This window comes from Zingiber officinale, chromosome 8B (assembly GCF_018446385.1).
Source record: "Zingiber officinale cultivar Zhangliang chromosome 8B, Zo_v1.1, whole genome shotgun sequence".
NCBI lineage: Eukaryota > Viridiplantae > Streptophyta > Magnoliopsida > Zingiberales > Zingiberaceae > Zingiber > Zingiber officinale.
In genome coordinates, this window is record NC_056001.1 from 25855284 (window position 1) to 25877912 (window position 22629).

At 39.9% G+C, this 22629-nt stretch overlaps 1 protein-coding gene across 3 annotated transcripts in view; it reads left to right on the forward strand.

Moving 5' to 3' along the window:
- Positions 1-22612, forward strand: part of LOC122017634 (protein LAX PANICLE 2-like) — a 31011-nt gene extending 8399 nt beyond the window's left edge. For 2 of the 3 annotated variants that reach the window (XM_042575300.1, XM_042575301.1), the window contains one exon: positions 22156-22612. In XM_042575300.1, coding sequence (XP_042431234.1) covers positions 22156-22365 — 210 coding nt within the window. In that variant the 3' untranslated portion in view covers positions 22366-22612. Of the gene's footprint in view, positions 1-3684; positions 3843-22155 lie in introns of those variants that run through there. The other variant, XM_042575302.1, reaches the window with a different exon arrangement.
- Positions 22613-22629: the final 17 nt, after the last annotated feature.

Consider the following 22629-nt stretch of genomic DNA (forward strand, 5'->3'; position numbering starts at 1 on the left):
CTAATATGAATATTAGTCAACTGATGTCAATCTCATTCAATTGATTCAAATAGTCAAATTGGGCAAGTGAGTCTCACTCACTTTTGTGCTCTTTAATTCAACATTAGTCGATTGATGCCCAACTTCAATCGACTGATCACATCAGTGAAACAGAGTATGCAAGTCCCACTCGCTTCTATGTTCTTCACGAAGCCATTAGTCAACTGATGTAACTCATGAATTGATTGATTCATCAGTTGAACTGAGCAACTGAGAATATGCATCTGCCCCGATTTTATAAATTTATTAGTCGACTAATAGAATTTATATATACTAAACTGTAGCGCATTGCAATGGTACTATAACACTATAGGCAACACTGTAGCAAATCCAAACTTTAGATTTGGTGGTTTTTTCATCCCTTAGTCAATCGATATATCTTATCAATCGACTATACTTCTATTTCAGCTTTACTTTAGCTGAATTCTCACTTTGCCTGATATTCAATTGACTTCGACCTTCTAGGACTTTCTTTGCTCAACATCCGATCAATCTTGACCTGTTGAGACTTCTCATTGCTTGATATCTAGTCAATCTTGACATGCTGTAACTTCTTTATTGTCTAGCATCCAGTTAACTTTGACTTGCTAGAACTTTTTGTCTCGCCGCTAGGTCATCCGTGACCTACTTAGACTTTCCGTCTTGTGACAAGTGTCCAGTTCTCCATAACTCACTTAGACTTTCCATCTCCTATCAAGTGTTTGATCCTCATGACCCATTTGGACTTTCCGTCTCATGCCAAGTGTTCGGTCTTTTATGATCCATTTGGACTTTTTGTCTCGTGCCAAGTGTTCGGTCTTCTATGATCTACTTGAACTTTCCATTTCATGACAAGTGTATGGTTCTCCATGACCCACTTGGACTTTCCGTCTCGTGCCAAATGTTTAATCTTCCATGATCCACTTGGACTTTCCTCTTGCCAACTCCCCATTGGACTTTCGATCACCAAGTGTCTGGTCCTCCATGACCTACTTAAACTTCCCACTTGCCAACTTCCTATTGGAATTTCGATCAATAAGTGTCTGATCAATCTTGACCCACATGGACTTTTCTCTTACCAACTTCCCTGTTAGACTTTTGATATCATCAAGTATTCTGTCAACCTTGACCTACTTGACATCTTATTATAATTAACATATTGATCAAATATCAAAACTCATACTCGAGTCAACCCAATCTTAGTCAACCTTGATCCGAGGTCAATTACACCAACAATCTCCCTCTTTTTGATTTTTGACAATATATTTAAGTTAGACTAACTCATTAGCTTAACTTTTTTTTTATCCTACTTCTCATGTCAAAGCATGAATGAGGATTTCTAACTTAAACCCTACATTCTTCCCATTTGGTATACATCAAAAATCTTTTCTCGTGATTTATTTATCTTAAACTTCCAACATCACAATGGAGGTTCCCTATCTTTTATTGTTTTCAATGCTCAATCTTGAGTATACACCCATTATTTTTCTTCTCAATCCTTCAAATCTACCCCCTTCATTTCCAATTCATGCCTTTAAGGTGGATCATCCTCTCAAAGCATTCTCGAACTTCTATCATTACACCAATAATGATTTGGAGTTCCTAAACCTTTAGGAAGTTCAAAAATTTATGTCATAAGATTAAAAATTCAACCTTAAATCTAAACCTCACCCAAGTCCTCATTCTTCTCCTTTTAACTTCCTTTTTATCATTTTCACCAAAAAAAAAAAAACTTTTGGATACTTATCCGAGCATATTAGAGGGCGAGGGATAATTAAGATGCATAGGAGTGATTTTAAATGACTAAAATAATCTATTTTAATAAAAAATATAGTCATCAGTCGATTGATGACCGATATCAACGATTGATTGATTGAAAACTACAATTTTAATTTTTAGATTTAATTTTAGAAATATATAAGCAATTCTATATTTTTTAAAAAATCATGAAATTTCATCCCGACATTTCTTATGTTAAACACTATCTATCATTTCACTTATACCAAATGTATTTCAATACACATACAAGTTAATTCTATAGTCCTTGTAAAATGTATAAATTAGTTTTATCTAAACTAAGGGATTATGTATCTCTAACTAGGAATTTTAAACTTTATCATCCTACCTAGGATGTCAACTAATGTTATTATCCTTAATTATAAAGAATTGAAATAATAAATGTAAATGAGTCGCTTTCCATCAATTACATAACATCATAAAGAAATATAACAAACTTAATGATGTATATATGACATGATATGTATTATTTTTTATGGCAGGATAAATGCATAATATGATGATATGACATGCGATAGGATGCACAAACATGGTAGTTATAGCTCATAAGAAAATACCTAGATTTTCATCTAAGTATCATAAACTAATTACTATGCCAAATTAATGATTTGACATAGGTAGCCCTATCTCCCTTGAATGTGCCAAGATCCTAACTTGGCAAACTTTAGAATTCTATCATATTTATGCAAATTTGATTAATCTTAATACTCTATAATTTTTTATTAGCACACTATAAACTCTTCAATGATGAAAATTAACTTCTCATTTTTAAGATATCACAATACCTTGAAAATGCTCCAAGAATGCTAACTTCACTATGGTTGGGTTAACTACTTTTCCAATTATGGCTGACATACCTTATATCCATCTAATATAAAGAGAGCATACTTTTAGGAACCCAACACCTGTTGGAGCTCTTTGGGTGCACTAGGTACTCACTAGGGATAACTTCCCTAAATACCTTCATAATGACTTTTCTAGACTTCTTATAAGCCTTAGTCATTATAGTTTTCTTAATATCAACACTAGGGATAACACCCCTTATAACTTCGATTTGACTTCTAGACATAGAGTTAGTTCCATAGTTATATGAAACTTTATAGTATGAGGCCATATTTTTCTTAGACTTAGGTTTGTATCCTAAACCTTTCTTGCCCTTAGATGACTATTGTCTATTTAAGCTTAGATCATGTTTCTTTGACCCTTTAAGCATATTTTCCATCTTGCTAAGGGTTTTCCCTAGCTTATTAAGTCTTGACCTCAAGATTTGATTTTCAATCCTCAAATTCTCAAATCTTGATTTTTCATTATTGCTTTAGATAATTTTTTTTCTAAACATATGTCTAATTTTATTATAATTTTTATCTAGATTATTTTCTACTTTCCTATCCTTAGGTAGAGTTATTCTAGTATGATATACCTAAAATTATCCTTGGATTTATCATACCTTCTATTTTCATGATAATAAGTAATAAAATTATAAAATTTAAGTCTAGCATGCTTTTTATCATGGCGTAAAAGAATAACATTATTAAATGATACCTTAGATTTGCTCTTAAAAGATCCTCTTGATTTGAGCTTTCTCCTTTGCTTTTATTTTGATGTTTCCCTTTTGGACATTGATTCTGATAATTTCTTTGTTGATTGCATGAGAAATACACAATGTACTTTTTGTTCTTTTGGATCATGAGGCCAACATATTTTCATTTCTCTTTTACCTTGGGTGTCATTTTAACCTTCTTCTAGACTAATTTCGGACGCTTATTCTTATAGTGTCCATTCTCCCTACACTCGAAGCATATTATATGATCTTTATTTTATGAATTGAAATCGATATACCTTCGCAAGTTGAAATATCTCCATTCGTAGGGGTGGCACAATCATCCTCATTGGCTTCGGATGTTGAGAGTTCTTCTTGTTCCAATGTCAATGGTCTACGATCCCCCTCAATCTTGAGGTGAATGCTTCTTCATCTTTCATCTTGATATTGAGTATCTCTCAACCTTTGAGTTCTCTTGCTCTAGTGTCAATTGTAGGATCAATGTACGTGGAGGAGGAGGGGGGGGGGGGGTAAATCACATGTATTTTAAAACTTTTTTTTTTTTTTAAAAAAAAAGAGGGTGTGTAGCGGAATAGAACTAAATACGACAAAGAAAACAAAAAAACAATAATATACATGTATTTTACTTAGTTCAAAACCTTTGACAACTCCTACTCCAAGACATGGGTCTTTTGAACATTTCCAATAGGTAATCCACTAAAATTAATCGTAATTGAATACAATGAAAGGGAGGAAAGTGTAATAACCTACACTTCCTTATGCAAAATTAATTAGCTATAAATTAAACGTTATCCAACCGAAGATGGAGAAATGATTATCTCGAATGTTGGAGTTGGTCCATCTATACTAGTTGGGTGTAGCAATATCACAACACAACAATAATAATAAGTCGGAGCTATCGGACGATCGAGAAATCATGTAGAAAATTTTTGTCTTTGCTCTTAGCCGAACCCTCTTTTATACAGCACTGGAGGTGCCTCCAATAATGCTTATTTTATCCGTAAACTTTGGATTGTATCTGCTTTGAGGCAGCTCCATCAGCTCTGAGATGCCTCTAATCTGCTCTCAAGCATCTCTAGTCCACTCTGAGGCGCCTCCACGTAGTGAAGCTTCATCCTCAAATTCTATCTATGCAAAGGTGCCTCCAACCTGCTCAGGGCGCCTCCATCACCTCAGCCGAGAGCACCTCCAAGCACTCGAGGTGCCTCTAGCACTATTTATCCTAGATAAATTTTTACAATTAACTCCTATAAAAATAAGTTAGCCCAATAACAAAGATAACCTGCAAAATATAGTTAGCACATAAAATAAAATAAGATTTATAAATTAGATCCTGTCTTATCACGATCAGAATCTAGTCTTGGTCTCAATTTAGATTTTCAAAATAGATCTAAGTTGGACCAATGCCTATAGTCCCACTGGACTCATTTCTCACTGGAACTCTCTCCTTCAGTTATTTACTTGACCTTACCTGCCAAACATCTGGTCCTGCAGACCTATTTGGATTTTTTCTGGTCTTGCTTAGTGTTTAATCAACTTTCCTGTGATACTAAGTTATTGTTGGTGCAACCTTAGGTCAAGGTTGACCTAGTTGACCAGACTCGAGTTGACTTGACTCGAGTTATGTTTTGATGTTTGACGAGTTATGACGATGTTTGACGTGAACAGAAAAGTTGTATCTTGATGTTTGACAAGGATACAAGCTTGGGAGATTGTGGGTGCAACTCGTGGTCAAGGTTGACCTGGTTGACCCGAGGTGAGGTGACCTGACTCGGAAAAGTCTAAGCAGGGAGCTTGGCACGGGAAAAGTCCAAGCAGGGAGCTTGGCATGGGAAAAGTCCAAGCAGGGAGCTTGGCACGGGAAAAGTCCAAGTATGGAGACTTGGCACGGAGAAGTCCAAGTATGGGAACTTGACATGGGAAGACGGAGAGGGCTCGGTAGCTCGTTCTCCGGACAATGGTCAGAGAGGGCTAGGGAGCTCGTTCTCTGGACCGGATGGAAGTCGGAGAGGGCTCGGTAGCTCGTTCTCCGGACTGTGGTCAGAGAGGGCTCGGTAGCTCGTTCTCTGGACCGGATGTGGAAAGTCCTGGTGAGTGGAGCCAGGCAGTTTGGAAGTCCTGGTGAGTGAAGCCAGGCAGATTGGAAATCCTTGTGAGTGAAGCCAGGTAAAAACCCTAGTAAGTGAAGCTAGGTGAAAGTCCTGGTGAGTGAAGCCGGGCAAGGGAAAATCCAGATGGATCAAGGGTAATCGGACATCTGGTGTTGGGAAGTCCAAGTAGATCAAGGGAGTGATCGGATACTTGGCACGAAGAGGAAAGCCCAAGTGGGTCAAAGGGATTGACCGAACACTTGGTGGAGAATTCTAGCAGGTCAAGGGAGTGACCAGATGCTAGGAATGATGAACCAACAGGTCAAGGTTGACCGGATGTTGGTGTAGAAGCCTGAGGTTTAGGGCTGGGGGTTTTGGATCGGTCTGCGGACCGATCCAGTGATACACTGGATAGCCTGATCGGTCACCAGACCGATCAGTAACCATCCAGTAGCCTACTGTAGGTTATCTGATCGGTCTGGAGACCGATCAGACAACGATCAGGAGGCGCAGAAGTTCGGGAGAGAAGCCTGATCGGTCTACGGACCGATCGGAGTTCTGATCGGTCCATGGACCGATCGAGAGAAACGAAGCGGTTAGGAATGGATCGGTCGTGGACCGATCCACATGGACTGATCGGTCCACGCATCGATCAGCACTAATGCGATGCAACGCCAGATTTCTTCGTGTTTCTTCGCTTTCTTCGCAGTTATAAAAGGAGGGCTGCTGCTGCGAGCCTCCTTCCTTCTTCCTTCTTCTTCTTCCTTGGATTGAAGCTTCTGCTTCTGTGCTCTGAGGTTCTGAGCTTTGTTGAGCTCGCTTCCGAAGCTTCGCGTGAGCTTCCAGTCGTCGATCAGCTGCTGCGTTTGGGTTGTGAAGTTGCTGCTTCATCGCCTCCGATCGACAGAGAAGGCAAGCGAGTGTTGCATTCATATTGTTGTTTGTATTTGCTTCTTGCTTTCCTTGTACTCCTTTCTTGTTGTTACAAGTATTGTGGCGAGGTTTCTCCACCCACAAGGAGCATTTATTAGCCGGTTCTCCGGGGACTCATCCACCGACGGATTGATAGGCTTCGTCCACCTTACGGACACGCCGAGGAGTAGGAGTTTATCTCCGAACCTCGTTACATCGGTTTGTTTGAGGTTTGTCTTCTTTCCCTTTCGTTTCTGTGTTTATTTTCCGCTGCGCTAACACGTTTTGTAGAAACGCGACGATTTGGGGTCGGCTATTCACACCCCCCTCTCTAGCCTCCGTACGAAGGATCCTAAGAAGTGGTATCAGAGCAAGGTTGCTCTTCGTCGGATTAACACCCGGAGGAGCACAAGCTAGAGAATGGATCGACTCGGAGAAGACATCACGTTTCCACCCTTCTACGAGTGCTGCGACTTTGCGTATTGGAAGGTAAGAATGAGGTTTTTTCTTATGACTAACCTTGAAAATTGGAGTTGTGTTCAATTAGGTTTCAAGCCTCCAATGGATAAGAAAGGAGAAACCCTAGAGAACAAGGAGTGGACCAAGAAGCAAATCCACCAATCAACCATCAATGATGAGGTAACGAAAATCATTGAATTTTCTTTACCTAATGATATTTTGTGTAAGATAGGAGGATACAATAATGCCAAGGAGTTGTGGAACAACTTGGCCAAACTCCATGAGGAGAGCCCCACTTCAAGCCATGAAGAGGAGCCTAGTGAGCCAAGTAGCTCACATCGTGGAGGTGAGGAATTAGAAGTTGAGGGCTACTCAACATCTAAAGAAGAAGAGGAGGTGAGTTCTTCTTCAAGATCGGAGCACGAAGAAGAAGCTTCTACCTCCGGGAGGGATGAAGAAGAGAGCATCCATCCATCCTCAACCCTAGGTAACTCAAACACTTTAAGTTCAAGTAAATTGCATATAATGTGTTTTGAGTGTAGGGAATTTGGACATTACAAGAGTAAATGTCCAAAGAAGACTAAGAAGACTCCACCGGCGCCAAAGATCAAGGAAGTCGGAGTCCCAAAACGCAAAGGCAAGGAGCACGTGGTGTGCTTCCAATGCAAGCAACGGGGACACTATAGGAGTCAATGTCCAAGGGGGAGGCAATCTCACAAGGACAAAAGACCAAGCACGTGTAAATGGGGAGCGAAGGCAAACCCTAAGGTATCCTCTAAGGTTCATTCTTGCACTTCTAATAAGATACATGCTAGTAGTCTTATTGCAATTGTCAAGAATGATAAGCATAATAATCATAGAAATCAACATGTGTGCTTAGGTGCTAAACATCTTAGCCTAGATAAGAACAATACTAGGAAGGCCAACCCTAGGATTAACTCATCTAAGGATAAGGAGAACCTAGGTAGAAACCCCAAGACAACTAGACATATGCCTAGGAACACCTCAAGAAAGAATGATAAATTAAAACTTGAGGTTTTAAAGAAAGAAAATCAAGTCTTGAGGTCAAGACTTAACACTCTAGAAAAGGCCCTAAAGAATTTAGAGAAGTCAACTCTAGGGTCTAAGGGTCAAATCTCAAAGGCCAAGGACAAGAAAGGTTTGGGTCACAAACCTAAGTCCCAAATGGTCAATCCCACCTATCATAATATTCCATTCGATTATGGAACAAAACCTAGGGCTAGGAAGAACAACACCAAGGTCACAAGGGGAGTCACCCCTAGAGTTGATCTTGATGAGTCCCAAATGATCAAGGCTTTAAAGCCTAAGAGGGTCATTAGGAGGGTTGCTAGGGAAGTCATCCCTAGTGAATATTTAGTGAACCCAATGAGCTCAAATAGGTATTGGGTTCCTAGGAGCGTGATTTCATCACGCTAGATGAGTTAGGGTGTGCCAACCTTACTTGAATAGGTAGTTAACCTAATCATGGCAAAAGGTGGCACTTTAGGAAGTTTCAAGGTGCAATCAAGCCTTGAAAATGAAATTGAAAAATATTCCTAAGGTGATTAGGATGTGCCAATCATATTTGAGGAGTTGTCTAGAGTCAATTTAATTGGCACATAGTGATCTAAACATCCTTGATATATGATCTTAGATCTATTACACTTAGGAATATAGAACCTATGGCAAGATGATCAAAATTATCAAAAATGGCAACTAAGGCTAGTTTTAGGTATTTTCTATACCTTTATGTGCTATTTGCCATATATTGTTTGCCATATACCATGTCATGACATCATATTTATTTTATGATCATTTAAAATGTCATGATAATGCTTAGGTTAGTTTAAATGTCACGCTTTATTTAAGTTTCACACTTTATGCCATGACATCATGACATTGGCACATGTTTTTACTTATGAAATCATTATATGCCATGTCATCATCTTGTGCATTAATGATCAATGAAATTGATTTAAGAACTAAGACACAATTTGATATGGAGATCAAATTGATGTTTAGAAAATGCATGAGAATCTAGCCTAAGATAACCTAAACCCATATCTCACATCAAAATTGACTTGGATGTGTTTGATACACCTTAGATGTGTGTGAGATATTAGGATCATGAGTTAGGATCAAGGTGCATAGTTCTTGTACCTAGATGAGACTAATTCAAGAAGGAGGATCATAGGAAAAGCTTATGTACAAGTCATGTACATTTAGCCCTAAGATTGTGGTCCTAAATTAAAGGGTTAAAAATCATTTCAAAATTGATTTGAAAAACCTTGATGAAGCCATTCTAGTGATAGCATTCATCATTGAACATTGTGATACAAAGTTTACTTAACTTTGAACTATTTCAAAGTCTTTTGAATTTTGTATCAAGATTGAAAAATGGAATCTATTTTCATAGAAAACTATTTTTCCTTGATAGTATATGTTATGAGGAATGTATCCTCAAAATTTCACAATTTTTAGAATTTTATGGAATTTATTAGGGGTTTCTGAATTTCGGGAGAAGAAAAATCAGAAATCCCTGTGATCAGAGTCTGGATCGGTCACTGGACCGATCCAGGGAGGGCTAGATCGGTCACTGGACCGATCCAGAGTGCTGTGGATCGGTCTAGTGACCGATCCAGTGAGGTCTGATAGCGTGCCAATGTGCTGAAAATTCGACTGGATGTCTGAAATTTCAGTTTTTGGGAGTTGAGTTTCGGATCTCTAAAGGATTGAAACTCTCCAAGACATTGTTGGTGCAATGGTCAAGGGGGAGTTGGCCTTTAGGGGGAGTTTTACCTATTAGTCAAGGGGGAGTTTTTACTCCTTAAGACTTTTGAGGATTAGTGATAAGGAATTGTCACTAAGTTGAGTGTTGAGTTTAGTATCAAGGGGGAAATTAAGGGTTTCAATGAAAGGTATGAGACTTTCATTGGGAATAAACTCTTGACCTTGATTCCCTCTTTTTGATGTGTGTCAAAAAGGGGGAGAGATGTCCCAAGGGGGAGAATGGGAGAATGTTTTGGAAAACCTAAGTTAGGTTATCAGGTTAACCTAACTTGTTTATGGGTTTTGTCAAACATCAAAAAGGGGGAGATTGTTGGTGCAACCTTAGGTCAAGGTTGACCTAGTTGACCAGACTCGAGTTGACTTGACTCGAGTTATGTTTTGATTTTTGACGAGTTATGACGATGTTTGACATGAACAGAAAAGTTGTATCTTAATGTTTGACAAGGATACAAGCTTGGGAGATTGTGGGTGCAACTCGTGGTCAAGGTTGACCTGGTTGACCCGAGGTGAGGTGACCTGACTCGAAAAAGTTCAAGCAGGGAGCTTGGCACGGGAAAAGTCCAAGCAGGGAGCTTGGCATGGGAAAAGTCCAAGCAGGGAGCTTGGCACGGGAAAAGTCCAAGTATGGAGACTTGGCACGGAGAAGTCCAAGTATGAGAACTTGACATGGGAAGACGGAGAGGGCTCAGTAGCTCGTTCTCCGGACAATGGTCAGAGAGGGCTAGGGAGCTCGTTCTCTGGACCGGATGGAAGTCGGAGAGGGCTCGGTAGCTCGTTCTCCGGACTGTGGTCAGAGAGGGCTCGGTAGCTCGTTCTCTGGACCGGATGTGGAAAGTCTTGGTGAGTGGAGCCAGGCAGTTTAGAAGTCCTGGTGAGTGAAGCCAGGCAGATTGGAAATCCTGGTGAGTGAAGCCAGGTAAAAACCCTAGTAAGTGAAGCTAGGTGAAAGTCCTGGTGAGTGAAACCGGGCAAGGAAAAATCCAGATGGATCAAGGGTGATCGGACATCTGGTGTTGGGAAGTCCAAGTAGATCAAGGGAGTGATCGGATACTTGGCACGAAGAGGAAAGCCCAAGTGGGTCAAAGGGATTGACCGAACACTTGGTGGAGAATTCTAGCAGGTCAAGGGAGTGACCAGATGCTAGGAATGATGAACCAACAGGTCAAGGTTGACCGGATGTTGGTGTAGAAGCCTGAGGTTTAGGGCTGGGGGTTTTGGATCGGTCTGGGGACCGATCCAGTGATACACTGGATAGCCTGATCGGTCACCAGACCGATCAGTAACCATCCAGTAACCTACTGTAGGTTATCTGATCGGTCTGGAGACCGATCAGACAACGATCAGGAGGCGCAAAGAAGTTCGGGAGAAGAGAAGCCTGATCGGTCACGGACCGATCGAGAGGTTCCTGATCGGCGTGGACCGATCGAGAGATTCCGATCGGTCCATGGACCGATCAGAGACGGAACAGAAGCGAAGGCTAGGAAATGGATCGGTCTATGGACCGATCCACATGGAGCCTGATCGGTCCACAGACCGATCCAGGCACTAGCCGTTGCGACACAACGGCTAGATTTCTTCTGTGTTTCTTCGCTTTCTTCGCAGGTTATAAAAGGAGGGCTGCTGCTGCGAGCCTCCTTCCTTCTTCCTTCTTCTTCTTCCTTGGATTGAAGCTTCTGCTTCTGTGCTCTGAGGTTCTGAGCTTTGTTGAGCTCGCTTCCGAAGCTTCGCGTGAGCTTCCAGTCGTCGATCAGCTGCTGCGTTTGGGTTGTGAAGTTGCTGCTTCATCGCCTCCGATCGACAGAGAAGGCAAGCGAGTGTTGCATTCATATTGTTGTTTGTATTTGCTTCTTGCTTTCCTTGTACTCCTTTCTTGTTGTTACAAGTATTGTGGCGAGGTTTCTCCACCCACAAGGAGCATTTATTAGCCGGTTCTCCGGGGACTCATCCACCGACGGATTGATAGGCTTCGTCCACCTTACGGACACGCCGAGGAGTAGGAGTTTATCTCCGAACCTCGTTACATCGGTTTGTTTGAGGTTTGTCTTCTTTCCCTTTCGTTTCTGTGTTTATTTTCCGCTGTGCTAACACGTTTTGTAGAAACACGACGATTTGGGGTCGGCTATTCACACCCCCCTCTCTAGCATCCGTACGAAGGATCCTAACAGTTATCACATTAAATATGAAATATTAAAGTAAAGCAATATTAGCAGTTTTCAAAATTCACTGGTCTGGTCGATCACGTGCGGTCGACTGAAAACCATTCAATCACATATATTTGGAGTTCATTCCTCTAAGACTTTTCATTACCTATGGTTACCTTTTCTTATGATTTTTCACTGCTTAGCTTTATTCACTGGGATTTTCACCACCTAACTTCACTCACTATGGCCTAATTTTACTTAGTAGGACTTCCACCATCTAACTTCACTTATCAGGGCCTAATTTCAATTATCAGGACTTCCATCACCTAACTTAACTCACTAGGGTCTAGCTTTACTTACTAGAACTTCCAACACCTAGCTTCACTCACTAAAGCCTAGCTTCACTCACTAGGACTTTCATCATCTAGCTTCATTAATTAGAGCTTAACTTCACTCACTAGGATTTGTACTACTTGGATTCAGTCACCATGACTTCAACCACCTAGCTTCACTAATTATGGTCTATCTTCACTCACTAAGACTTTCACTACCTAGCTCCACTCACCACAACTTCAACCACCTACCTTCACTCACTATTACATAGCTTTACTCACTAGTGCAAGTACCTCGGATGAGTTTTGATGTAATCAGTTGAATTAAGTTAGGATCTATGATTTGATCCCTTGTGTCTAAGTGTACAGACACTTAGAAGCACAAAAAGTCGAGCGAAAAATATAGCTAGCAATAATGATGACATGGGAAGCGAGTTAACAGGCTTAGTGTATCTGAAGGACGAGGAACTGTAAAAGAGTACACCAGTGAATAAGAAGAAGATAGCAACACTCCCGAGAGATGAGAAGCTAAAGAGAAATAATACTCAAGGAGAAGGCCATAATTGAGTTCGGGTGAACTCAACTCTGGAAGGTCGGAGAATCACCCAAGCGATTGGACAAGTCAACTACTGAGTTGACTTTATCCAAGCACCTGGAGCAAGTCTAAGTTCCCAGGCTCTAGGTGTCCGGATCATGTCCAGATGCCGGGATCTCTCAGCCAAGTCAGCGAGATGTTACAGTGACAATGAGCACTGGAGTACACGTCAGCTAACTCTGGCGCCCGACCGGGTCCAAGCGCCCAAGATGCAAAGATCCATTGGAAAGAATCTGTTGTGGAGTGGATAGAGTCGACCACATCTAGGCGCTTTAACTGGGTCCAGTCCAGGTGTCCGGGAGGTGCCACGTCAATCAACGGCTAACTTTGACCAGTAGACTATAAATAGAGCCTTGATATTTAAGACAACACACTTGTACTTTCGTTTTCATACTCTATTTTTACTGTTCTTGTTCTTAAACATTGTAAGGGGCTACTCCTCCCCCGCTCCTTATTGAAGAAGAAGATTGATAGTGCTTTCTATAGTCTTGGATTAACAATCACTAAAGTTGTAGTCAAGTAAATATTCGAGTCCCTACATTCTATTTATGCATTTGTTTCAAATTAACTAACATGCATTTTGTCCTTGCTAAGTTCTGAAATCAAGATAAAGTATTAATCCTAACTTGTGGGTTATTCATTCACCCCCCCCGTTTAGCAGGCCTCATCGGACCTACAACTAGGACTTCCCCTTACCTAGCCTCCAATTAAGATTAGTCACTCAGTAGACTTCTCACATGCCTAACCTCCGATTAAGGCTTACTCTTGCTAGTCATCTACTCCTAACTAAGAATTCTCTCTTCCAAACATCAAGTCCTATTTCGATTAATCCTTGGTCTCGACCAGACTTAGATACATTGTCAAACATCAAAATCCTAGAGGCTGATTGCACTAACATCAATGAGTCTCCTTTCTTAGGCTTGTCTTCACTTTGTGTTGAGGTTGGATCTTCATAAAGTTTTTGCAAGCTTGTTCAATATATCCTTTACATCCCAATATTTACCAATCTTACAAAAGACATCGTTAGGTAAAATATTTGATAGTAATTTAGTTACCTTTTCATTTACCTCAGATTTTTAAACTTTCTCATTAGTCCATTTGCTCCTCCTAAGAAGTTTATCTTTGTATCTCTCAGAGCTTCAAATCTTTCCATTAACTATTGCTCTATGTTCATTATGAGAAGATATTTCATCCTTAACTTCCGATGCTTGAATCCTCCCAATCTGAATAGTAGAGATACTCAGATGTCATATCCAAATCCATCTCGAGGTTCCATTTGAAAATCCAAATTCCCTTTGGTGTTGGCTTCTTCTGGTGGTCAATCCAATGACTTGTTACTATTGAAGAGTTCAAAATCACTCCTTCTTCTTTCCTTTAACTCATGCTTTTGCCGATGGTTAGTCCGATTAAGAATGATCTCGCTCTGATATCACTTGTTAGGATTTGTGTGAGTTAGAAGGGATGAATAACTTCGATCGCTTCTCTTTGATGCTTTGTGCTTGTTATTGAATGCACAACAGAAACCTTTCTTCAATCTTGACTCTACATGCACAACACCTTGGTTTACTTAGTATCGACCTTCTTGAGGTGACTAATTTAAGGGTCTACCCCTAGTAATCTTTTCCACTAAGAACTCTCATTCTCAAAAATTTTCTGAAGGCGGAGAAGTCTCTTACAAACTTATTCTTACAAAAGCACAACAAGAAACAAGAAAGTAAAGATAAATATAATCGAAAATGACTTTATAATCAAAATCTTGCTTGCTTGATCTCTTATAGCTAGCTTGGAAATGCCTCTTGATGGTCCAGAAATACAGCAACACTATCCTCCAAAACCCCCAAGAATTGGCAACAAAAAACTCCTCAAACCCTTATTTTAAAGCTTTTAGGTTAAGCCTAATTTCTGGCTATCAATCGACTGATCTTACCTATTAGTTGATTGATATATCTCCGACACTATTCTTGTTGTTGAATGACCACTGATGCTTCTGAAATCTGTCTAATTTTATCTCTAATTTGAACATCAGTCAACTAATATCAACAATCGTTCGACTGATTCAAATAGTCAAATTAAGCAAGTGAATTCCACTCGCTTTTGTTCTCTTTAATTTGTTATTAATCGAATAGAGCTCATGAGTCCCATTCGCTTTTGTGCTCTTCATGAAGCCATCAGTTGAATTGAGCAACTAAGTTTGATATGCACCTGCCCTGACTTTCTGAATTTATCAGTTAACTAAACTGTAGCGCACTACAGTGATACTATAACACTGTAGGTGGCACTGCATGTAGTAGTGCTGTAGCAAATCCAATTTTAGATGTGGGGGTTTTTGCGTCCATTAGTCAATCAATACATCTAATCAATCGACTAATACTTCTATTTTAGCTTTACTTAAGCTGAATTCTCACTTTGCCTGATATCCAATTGACTTCAACCTTCTAGGATTTTTTTTTCTCAACATTCAGTCAACCTTGATATGTCAAGATTTCTTATTGCCTAGAATCCATTCAATCTTGACTCGTTAGAACTTTTTTTATTGCCAATCATCTGGTCAACCTTGACATGCTGGAACTGTAAGTAGCTCGTGGTAGTTTTGATGTGATCAACCAAGTTAAGTTAGGCCCTGTTATATTTTGATGTCTTGTGTCTGAGTGTGCAGGAAATTAAGAACATAGGAGGTTGAGCGAAAGATGTAGCTAGCAAGAAGGACGACATGGGAGAGAGTCAACGGGCTCAGTGCGTCCGAAAGATGAGACGCTATAGAAGAGTACGCTGGCGGACGAGAAAAAAGCGCACGGCAGTTCCGAGGGATGAGAAGCCAGAGCGAAGGGTTCCTTAAGAATGCCGGAAAATAGGTTCGGGTGAGCCCTATTCCGGATGACTGAAATCACCCAAGCGAACAGAGCCGAAGCGGAAGCTGGACAAAAAGTCAACTTGTTGTTAACTATGGTCTGAGCGCCTGGAGTGATTTTAGCCGACCGAACTTTGGGTGCTCGGAGCTGGTCTGGGCGCCCAAACCATTTCGGGTGCCGAAGGCTCCCCCGAGGGCACCCTCGACTGCGGATCAGATTTAACAGGGTCTGAGCGCCCGGAGCGGGTCTAGGCACTGGAGCAGAAAGTTTATTGACACGCCACATGTTGTGATCCGGTGCGACATGGATAAAGTTCTATCCACTTTCGGGCACCTAAAACCCTTCCAGGCACCCCAATCAGGGCTATAAATACAATCATGATCCCAGTAGCTAAACACAACACTTGTAAACAATTCTTCATTTGTGTAGCTTTGTAATTGAGTACTTTAACTGTTGTAAGAGGCTTCTCTGACTGAAGAAGATTTATAGTGAGCTTTTAACGTCTTGGATTAGCAATTCTCTGATTGCAAATCAAGTAAAATCTCTGTGCCTCTTTCTTTTGTTAATTTGCTTGCTATTTCTTTCAACAGGGACTTTATGCTTCTTCGCTTAGTGTTCGATCACCCGTGACCCACTTAGACTTTCCGTCTTGTGCCAAGTGTTCGATCCTCCATGATCCACTTGGACTTTCTGTCTCGTGCCAAGTATCCGGTTCTCCATGTCTCACTTAGACTTTTCATCTTGTGCCAAGTATTCAGTCCTCTATGACCTACTTAGACTTTCCTCTTGCCAACTCTCAGTTGGACGTTTGATCACCAAGTGTCTGGTCCTCCATAATCCACTTGGACTTCTCTCTTGCCAACTTTCCGTTGAACTTCTGATCACCAAGTGTCTCATCAACCTTGACTCATTTGGACTTTTCCTCTTGCCAACTTCCCTATTGAACTTTGACATCATCAAGTATCTATCCAATTTTGACCTACTTGACTTTTTTACCATCAAGTATTTGGTCAACACCTACTTGACATTTTAGTAACATATTGATCAAACACTCGAGTCAACCTGAGCTCGGATAACCTGGTCAACCTTTACTTGAGGTTGTTACACTGGGGGTGATCAAATTAAATCAATAAAACCAAATTAACTGAATTGAATCAACCGAATTTAGAAATTCGGTTCGGTTAATTCAGTTTTTAATTTTTTTTAAAAAATTAGGTTTAATTTTTGGTTAATTCGGTTTGGTTTCAATTTTGAAATTGATAATTTGGTTAAACCAAATACAGATATTAATTTAATGAATTTTATTTAAAAATATAATTAATTAAATAAAAATTAAATTTAATTAGTTTATTTATAAAATTTTGGTTGATTCGGTTGAAAATTGAATTAACTCATATTTAATTGGCTCGGTTTGTTCGATTTTCGTAGAAAAATTTGGTCGGTTCGATTGTTTTAAAATTTTTTTGGTTTGTTCGATTTTTGGTTATTCGGTTTGGTCGGTTCGGTTTTGTAAGTACCCCGTGATAATTTTGATGTGATCAACCAAGTCAAGTTAAGCCCTGTTATATTTTGATGCCTTGTATTTGAGTGTGCGGGAACTTAGGAACACAGGAGGTTGAGCGAAAGACGCAGCTAACGAGAAGTATGACATGGGAGAGAGTCGACGGGCTCGGTGCATCTAAGGGATGAGGTGCTGTGAAAGAGTATACTGATAGATGAGAAGGAGATGCACGACGTTTCCGAGGGACGAGAAGCCGGAGCGGAAGGTTGCTCGAGAAGGCCGAAAAATGGATTCGAGTGAGCCCTATTCTGGATGGCTGAAATCACCCAAGCGAGTGGAGCCTGAGTGGAAGCTGGATGAAAAGTCAACTTGCTGTTGACTGTGGTCTGTGCGCTTGGAGCGGTTCTAGATGCCCAGAGTTGGCCCGGGCGTCCTCGACTGTGGATCAAGTTTGATAGGGTCTGGGCGCTCGGAGCGGGTCCAGGAGCCCGAACCAGAAAGTTTATCGAGACGACACCTGTTGCGATCCGGTTCGACGCGGATAAAATTCTATCCACGTCTAGGCACTTGGAACCATTCTAGGCACCCCGATCAGGGCTATAAATATAACCCTGATCCCAGTAGCTAAATATAATACTTGTAAACGTTCTATTTTCAGTTTAGCTTTATAATTGAGTGTTTTAATTGCTATAAGAGGCTTCTCCACCTGAAGGAGATTTATAGTGAACTTTTAACGTCTTGGATTAGTAATTCCCTGATTGCAAACTAAGTAAACCTTTGTACCTCTTTCACTTGTTAATTTGCTTGCTATTTCTTTTTTGTACAAATGTTTATGTTGATAAAATTATAAGTCAAGAAAGGTGTTCATTTTTTGATTTTAGGCTATTCACCCCCTCGAATCAGCCGCAAGGGACTAACAGATTTTAATCGAATGCTCAACACTAGATTACACCAACATCAAGAATCTACTAGGACTTGGGGCTCGGAGTCAACACTCGTGCAATTGGCCATGAGCACGCGTGTGATTGTTGTAAGGAGTCAATACTTAGCAACCCACTCAAACTTGAACCACTCAAGCATAGTGTTTGGGGTGGTCAGATATGCACGCATGTAAGGTGTTTTAGCATTCACCAAGTAGACACTCGGGAACCTACTCAGGCTTGAGACTCAGAGTCGACATTCAAGCAGCCGGCAGCAAACATGCACGTAGTTGTTGTTGAATCGCGGTGGCCGACTAGAAGGGGGGTTGGATGGCCCTGCAAAAATAAAGATCAACCCTTCTCGAACTTCTTAAACTAACACTTGCATAAAATAAATAAGCAAAAAGTAAAAGAAGAGGCTCACAAAGATTTAACTTGGTTACAACCGGGGAGGTTGTTAATCCAAGGAAAATGTCGCACTAGTGTCTCATTCAGGCGGAGAGGCCTCTTACAACAATGAAAGCGCAAAAAGAAAGAAGCTACACTAACAGGGAAGCGCACAAGTGTTGAATACACAGTTTCTTGTTTTCTATAGCTTCTGGACTAAGGCTGTATTTATAGCCTTGGTCAGGGCGTCTGGAAGGATTCCAGGCGCCTGGGAGGGGATACAATTTTATCCCTTCGCAACGGATCGCGTTAGACACGATCCTGGTCAAAAAGTCAACTCCGGGCTCCTAGAATGGTTTCGGGCGCCCCGAGCTATTCCGGGCGCCCCGGGCTATTCCGGGCGCCCCGGGCTGTTCCGGGCGCCCCGGACTGTTCCGGGCGCCCCGGACTGTTCCGGGCGCCCCGGGTGGGGAAAGTCAACCTCGTTGACTTTTTCAGCCCGGATCTTCTGCTCCGGCTCATTCGCCTCAATTTGGGTCTTCTGCTCGCTTGGGCGATCTTGGCCATCCGGAATAGGGCTCACCCGAACCCAACTTCCGGCCTTCTCGAGTAAGCTTCCGCTCCGGCTTCTCGTCCTTCTGAATTGTTGCGTGCTTCTTTTTCGTCCGCCAGTGTACTCATCCGTAGGTCTTTGTCCCTCGGTCGCACCCCGTGCCGACCTTCTCTCTAGCTGCATCTCTTGCTCCCCGAGCAATCTTCCGCTCCAGCTTCTCGTCCCTCGGAAACACCGCACGCTTCCTTCTCGTCCGCCAATGTACTCTTCCGCAGTGCCTCGTCTCTCAGACGCACTCTCCCGTGCCGTTCTTCTCGCTAGCTGCATCTTCCACTCGACTCCTTGAGCTCCTAAGCTCCTACACACTTAGACACAATGTTAAAATACCACAGGACCTAACTTAATTTGTTGATCACACCAAAACAACCTTGGGGTTCCAACAGTTGTCACACACTAATAATACGTTACTATCTCAACTGAACTCAGGCTCAGGCATTGATAGTTGACCACAACCTCAACTCACTCGGACTTGGGTTGGATTGCACGTGCGATTCTTGTGCACGAACAACGCTCTATGGTAGTCAGTTAGCATGGTTGAATCGAGTGACTATGTGATTCAACTGTTAAGGTAATAATCGATTGTTAGGGTTTAGTAATTGACGGTTGGTATTGTAGCAGTGAACAGAAGATTCAGAAATTGATTGAAAATCCTATTGGTTGCTTACCAGCCGACTGATAGTGGTCAAACTAAGGTTGAAAGAGTTATTCCACAGGTGCAAAAAGATCAGATTCGACAAGCAATTGATTGATGGAAGCTAATAGTCAATTGATAGGTAAAAATAAGCTCAACAACAACCTTATAAAAGAAGATTTCGATTTTCGAAGAGATTTTAAACCGTCAATTCTTGAAGGTTTATGGATGAAGTGTTATTACATTTCAGGACCAAAAATAGAAATCCTAAAGCCATCAACAACGATTAAAAGCAAGATTTGTGTAAAGTAGTTTACTTTCATTGTATTTTCTTTTATATCTTGTATTGCTTGTAAGTGGTTTGGTTTAAGAAACTGGTTATACGAGATTTCTCCGTCTCTAGAAGATATCCAAGAAAGAGAATATTTAGTGGTGGCAGTATAGCTAGGACCAGGCCTTGGAGTGAAAATCGATATTTCAAACCAAGTAAAATTTTGATTTGTTGTGCTTGTGTTTACATTGTTTTATATACACCTTTATTTTATGCTACACATTAACTTTTTGTAGACGAGCATAACTATTGAACGAACATGAAAGAATCAAAAGGAGTTGTTCATCCCTCCTCTAGCTCACACAGATCCTAACACAATATCGTTATGTCTTGCACAGTAGTGTCATCACATCTTATGCATGTTCTTTAATTTGTTCCTCAATAATGCTTTTGTTTGCAGTTTGCTTTAACATCTTCAAACTCAAATCGTATAAGGGTTTATATCTCTTCGATTATGAACCCATCAAAGCTTGATGACCATCTATAAATTTGAATCTCCTAATTATTTCTCACTCAATCCATGATGCTATCATACAAGTTTGATTACTTCCATCTCAAATTGCTCCATTTCTTAATGTATTTCATAAGTACTTGCTTAAGTCATATTGTTAAACCATTAAAATACTTTGGTTAAATCTAACCATAAATGAACATTATTTCAATAGTTTCTGTCTTTTATAGTCGATAATTAATTTAAGTTAATAATAATAATAATAATAATAATAATAATAATAATAATAATAATAAGGGCACTTAGAAATCAAAGCTTCTCTAGATCTAAGCATCCCATGGAACCCCGCACCCTTTAGTCAAGCTACATTTTATGTAGGGAAAGCCAAAACCTAAAACCCCACTCAAACTAAACTCCACTTTCGATCAAAGCATCTTTGGGTATCCACACCCTCGAGCCTAAGCTACATTGGAGGCTACACCAGATCGATCGCTTCAGATTTGACGTTATCTAGTTTGTCATTTTTCATTTTTATTTTTGACAGTTGACGCTACAATATTATTTTTGATTGGGGATAAGGCAGTAAACAAACCAAATGATAAACCTTGACTTATAAAATGTCTTATTCAATCAGCTAAGATATTGATCAAATATCAAAATTTAACTGAGCTCGATCAGAGATTGATTACATGAACATCCCCTTCCTTCATGCATGCTGCTAACAAATTCAAGCATTTGTATTATTTTCTCTTGCATATAAATACCATAAAAAGTTTATTTTTATGCTGTTTGTTGTTTTGGATTGTCTTTTGAATGTTTGGAATGCAGTAACACTTTTCTTTCAAAATCTTCAAAAATCAATGTCAAAATCCTTCTTTTATACCTAATAGTTGATTGATAGTTTTCAACAGTCGATTGCCCTGTTGAATTCGAACATTGTACGTATAGAATGACTCTTTCAAACTTATAATTTTTACAACAATAGTAGAGTAGATAGTTATTGTTATCAATTGATTAATCAGAGTTTAGAATATTTTTTTTTTGCGATAATAGTTGACTAATAATCTTTATCATAAATTGACCTGTCATCAATCGGAATTGAATAGACAAGTTCCGTATAAGATTAATTAATTGTGCTTCCCTTATATGATTAATCAAATTAGTCAACAATTAATTACGTACTAATTTACCAAGATATCCTAAGAACTGAAATTAAGATAAATAAATAATCAAGAAGAAAAGAAAAAAACTTCTGTAATAATAAATCTTTATGCTTTCATAAAATAATATAATGAACTGTATCTTGTTACCACTGGAAGAATAATTATACACAAAATTCAATAAATTACACATTGCTGATAAAAAAAAAAACTAAATTCAGTTACACTTTCTAAAAATCTATTTTTTTCGGCGATAACAAAAATTATCTAGTTATAATATCTGATAATTTTGTTAAAAAAGCAATTTAAAACAGATATTTTATGCTTTGTCACCATTTAAAGATGGATTATGTATGATGCTGTAATTTTTTAAAGCTTAGGGTTATGGTTTAGACTTTGAGATGTAGGGTTTAAGGTTTAGGGTTTAGGGTTTAGGATTTAGGGTTTAGGATTTAAAATAAAATAAAAATATATTAGGTGTGGACAGGATAAAACATATCATTCCTCATCAAAGTGATACTCCCTTTGTATTCACGGTTTTGACTGAATCTGAATGATGTTCTGTGTAACTTCTTCAGTGGCATCTATTTCAACTTTTCATCGACTTGAATGGTCAGGTGGAGATTACATGTAGAGATCGAAAACTTCTCCCCTTCTTCACCTTGCAGTATGTTCGAGATACCATTTGGAGTTCAAGCAACGCAATGGTCATGATTCCCGACTCGCCGCGGTCGAGTGTTGATCATGTGATGACACTGCAGTACAGGAGGAGTTCACAGCCGTATCTAGGTCAAGCTCATGTAATCAGGCATTTCTTCCTCCGCTAACTCGTTCAGGAAATATGACAGAGCAAAAAAGTTGAAGTCCCAAGCTAACTTTCACTGCACTTATTTTAATTTTTTTTCCTCTTCCTTTTTGCTCATCTAATTTGCTAACTACAGATTCTGGTTTCTTCATTAATTTGCTTGTGAATTCCTGTATGACTTCTGAGATATTAATGAACAAAGTTTATAGCTACTGATATTGAGAATGATCATAGAACTATACAAATTTACTCTAGAGTTTTTGTGATTATTCAACAGTTTTTCTTT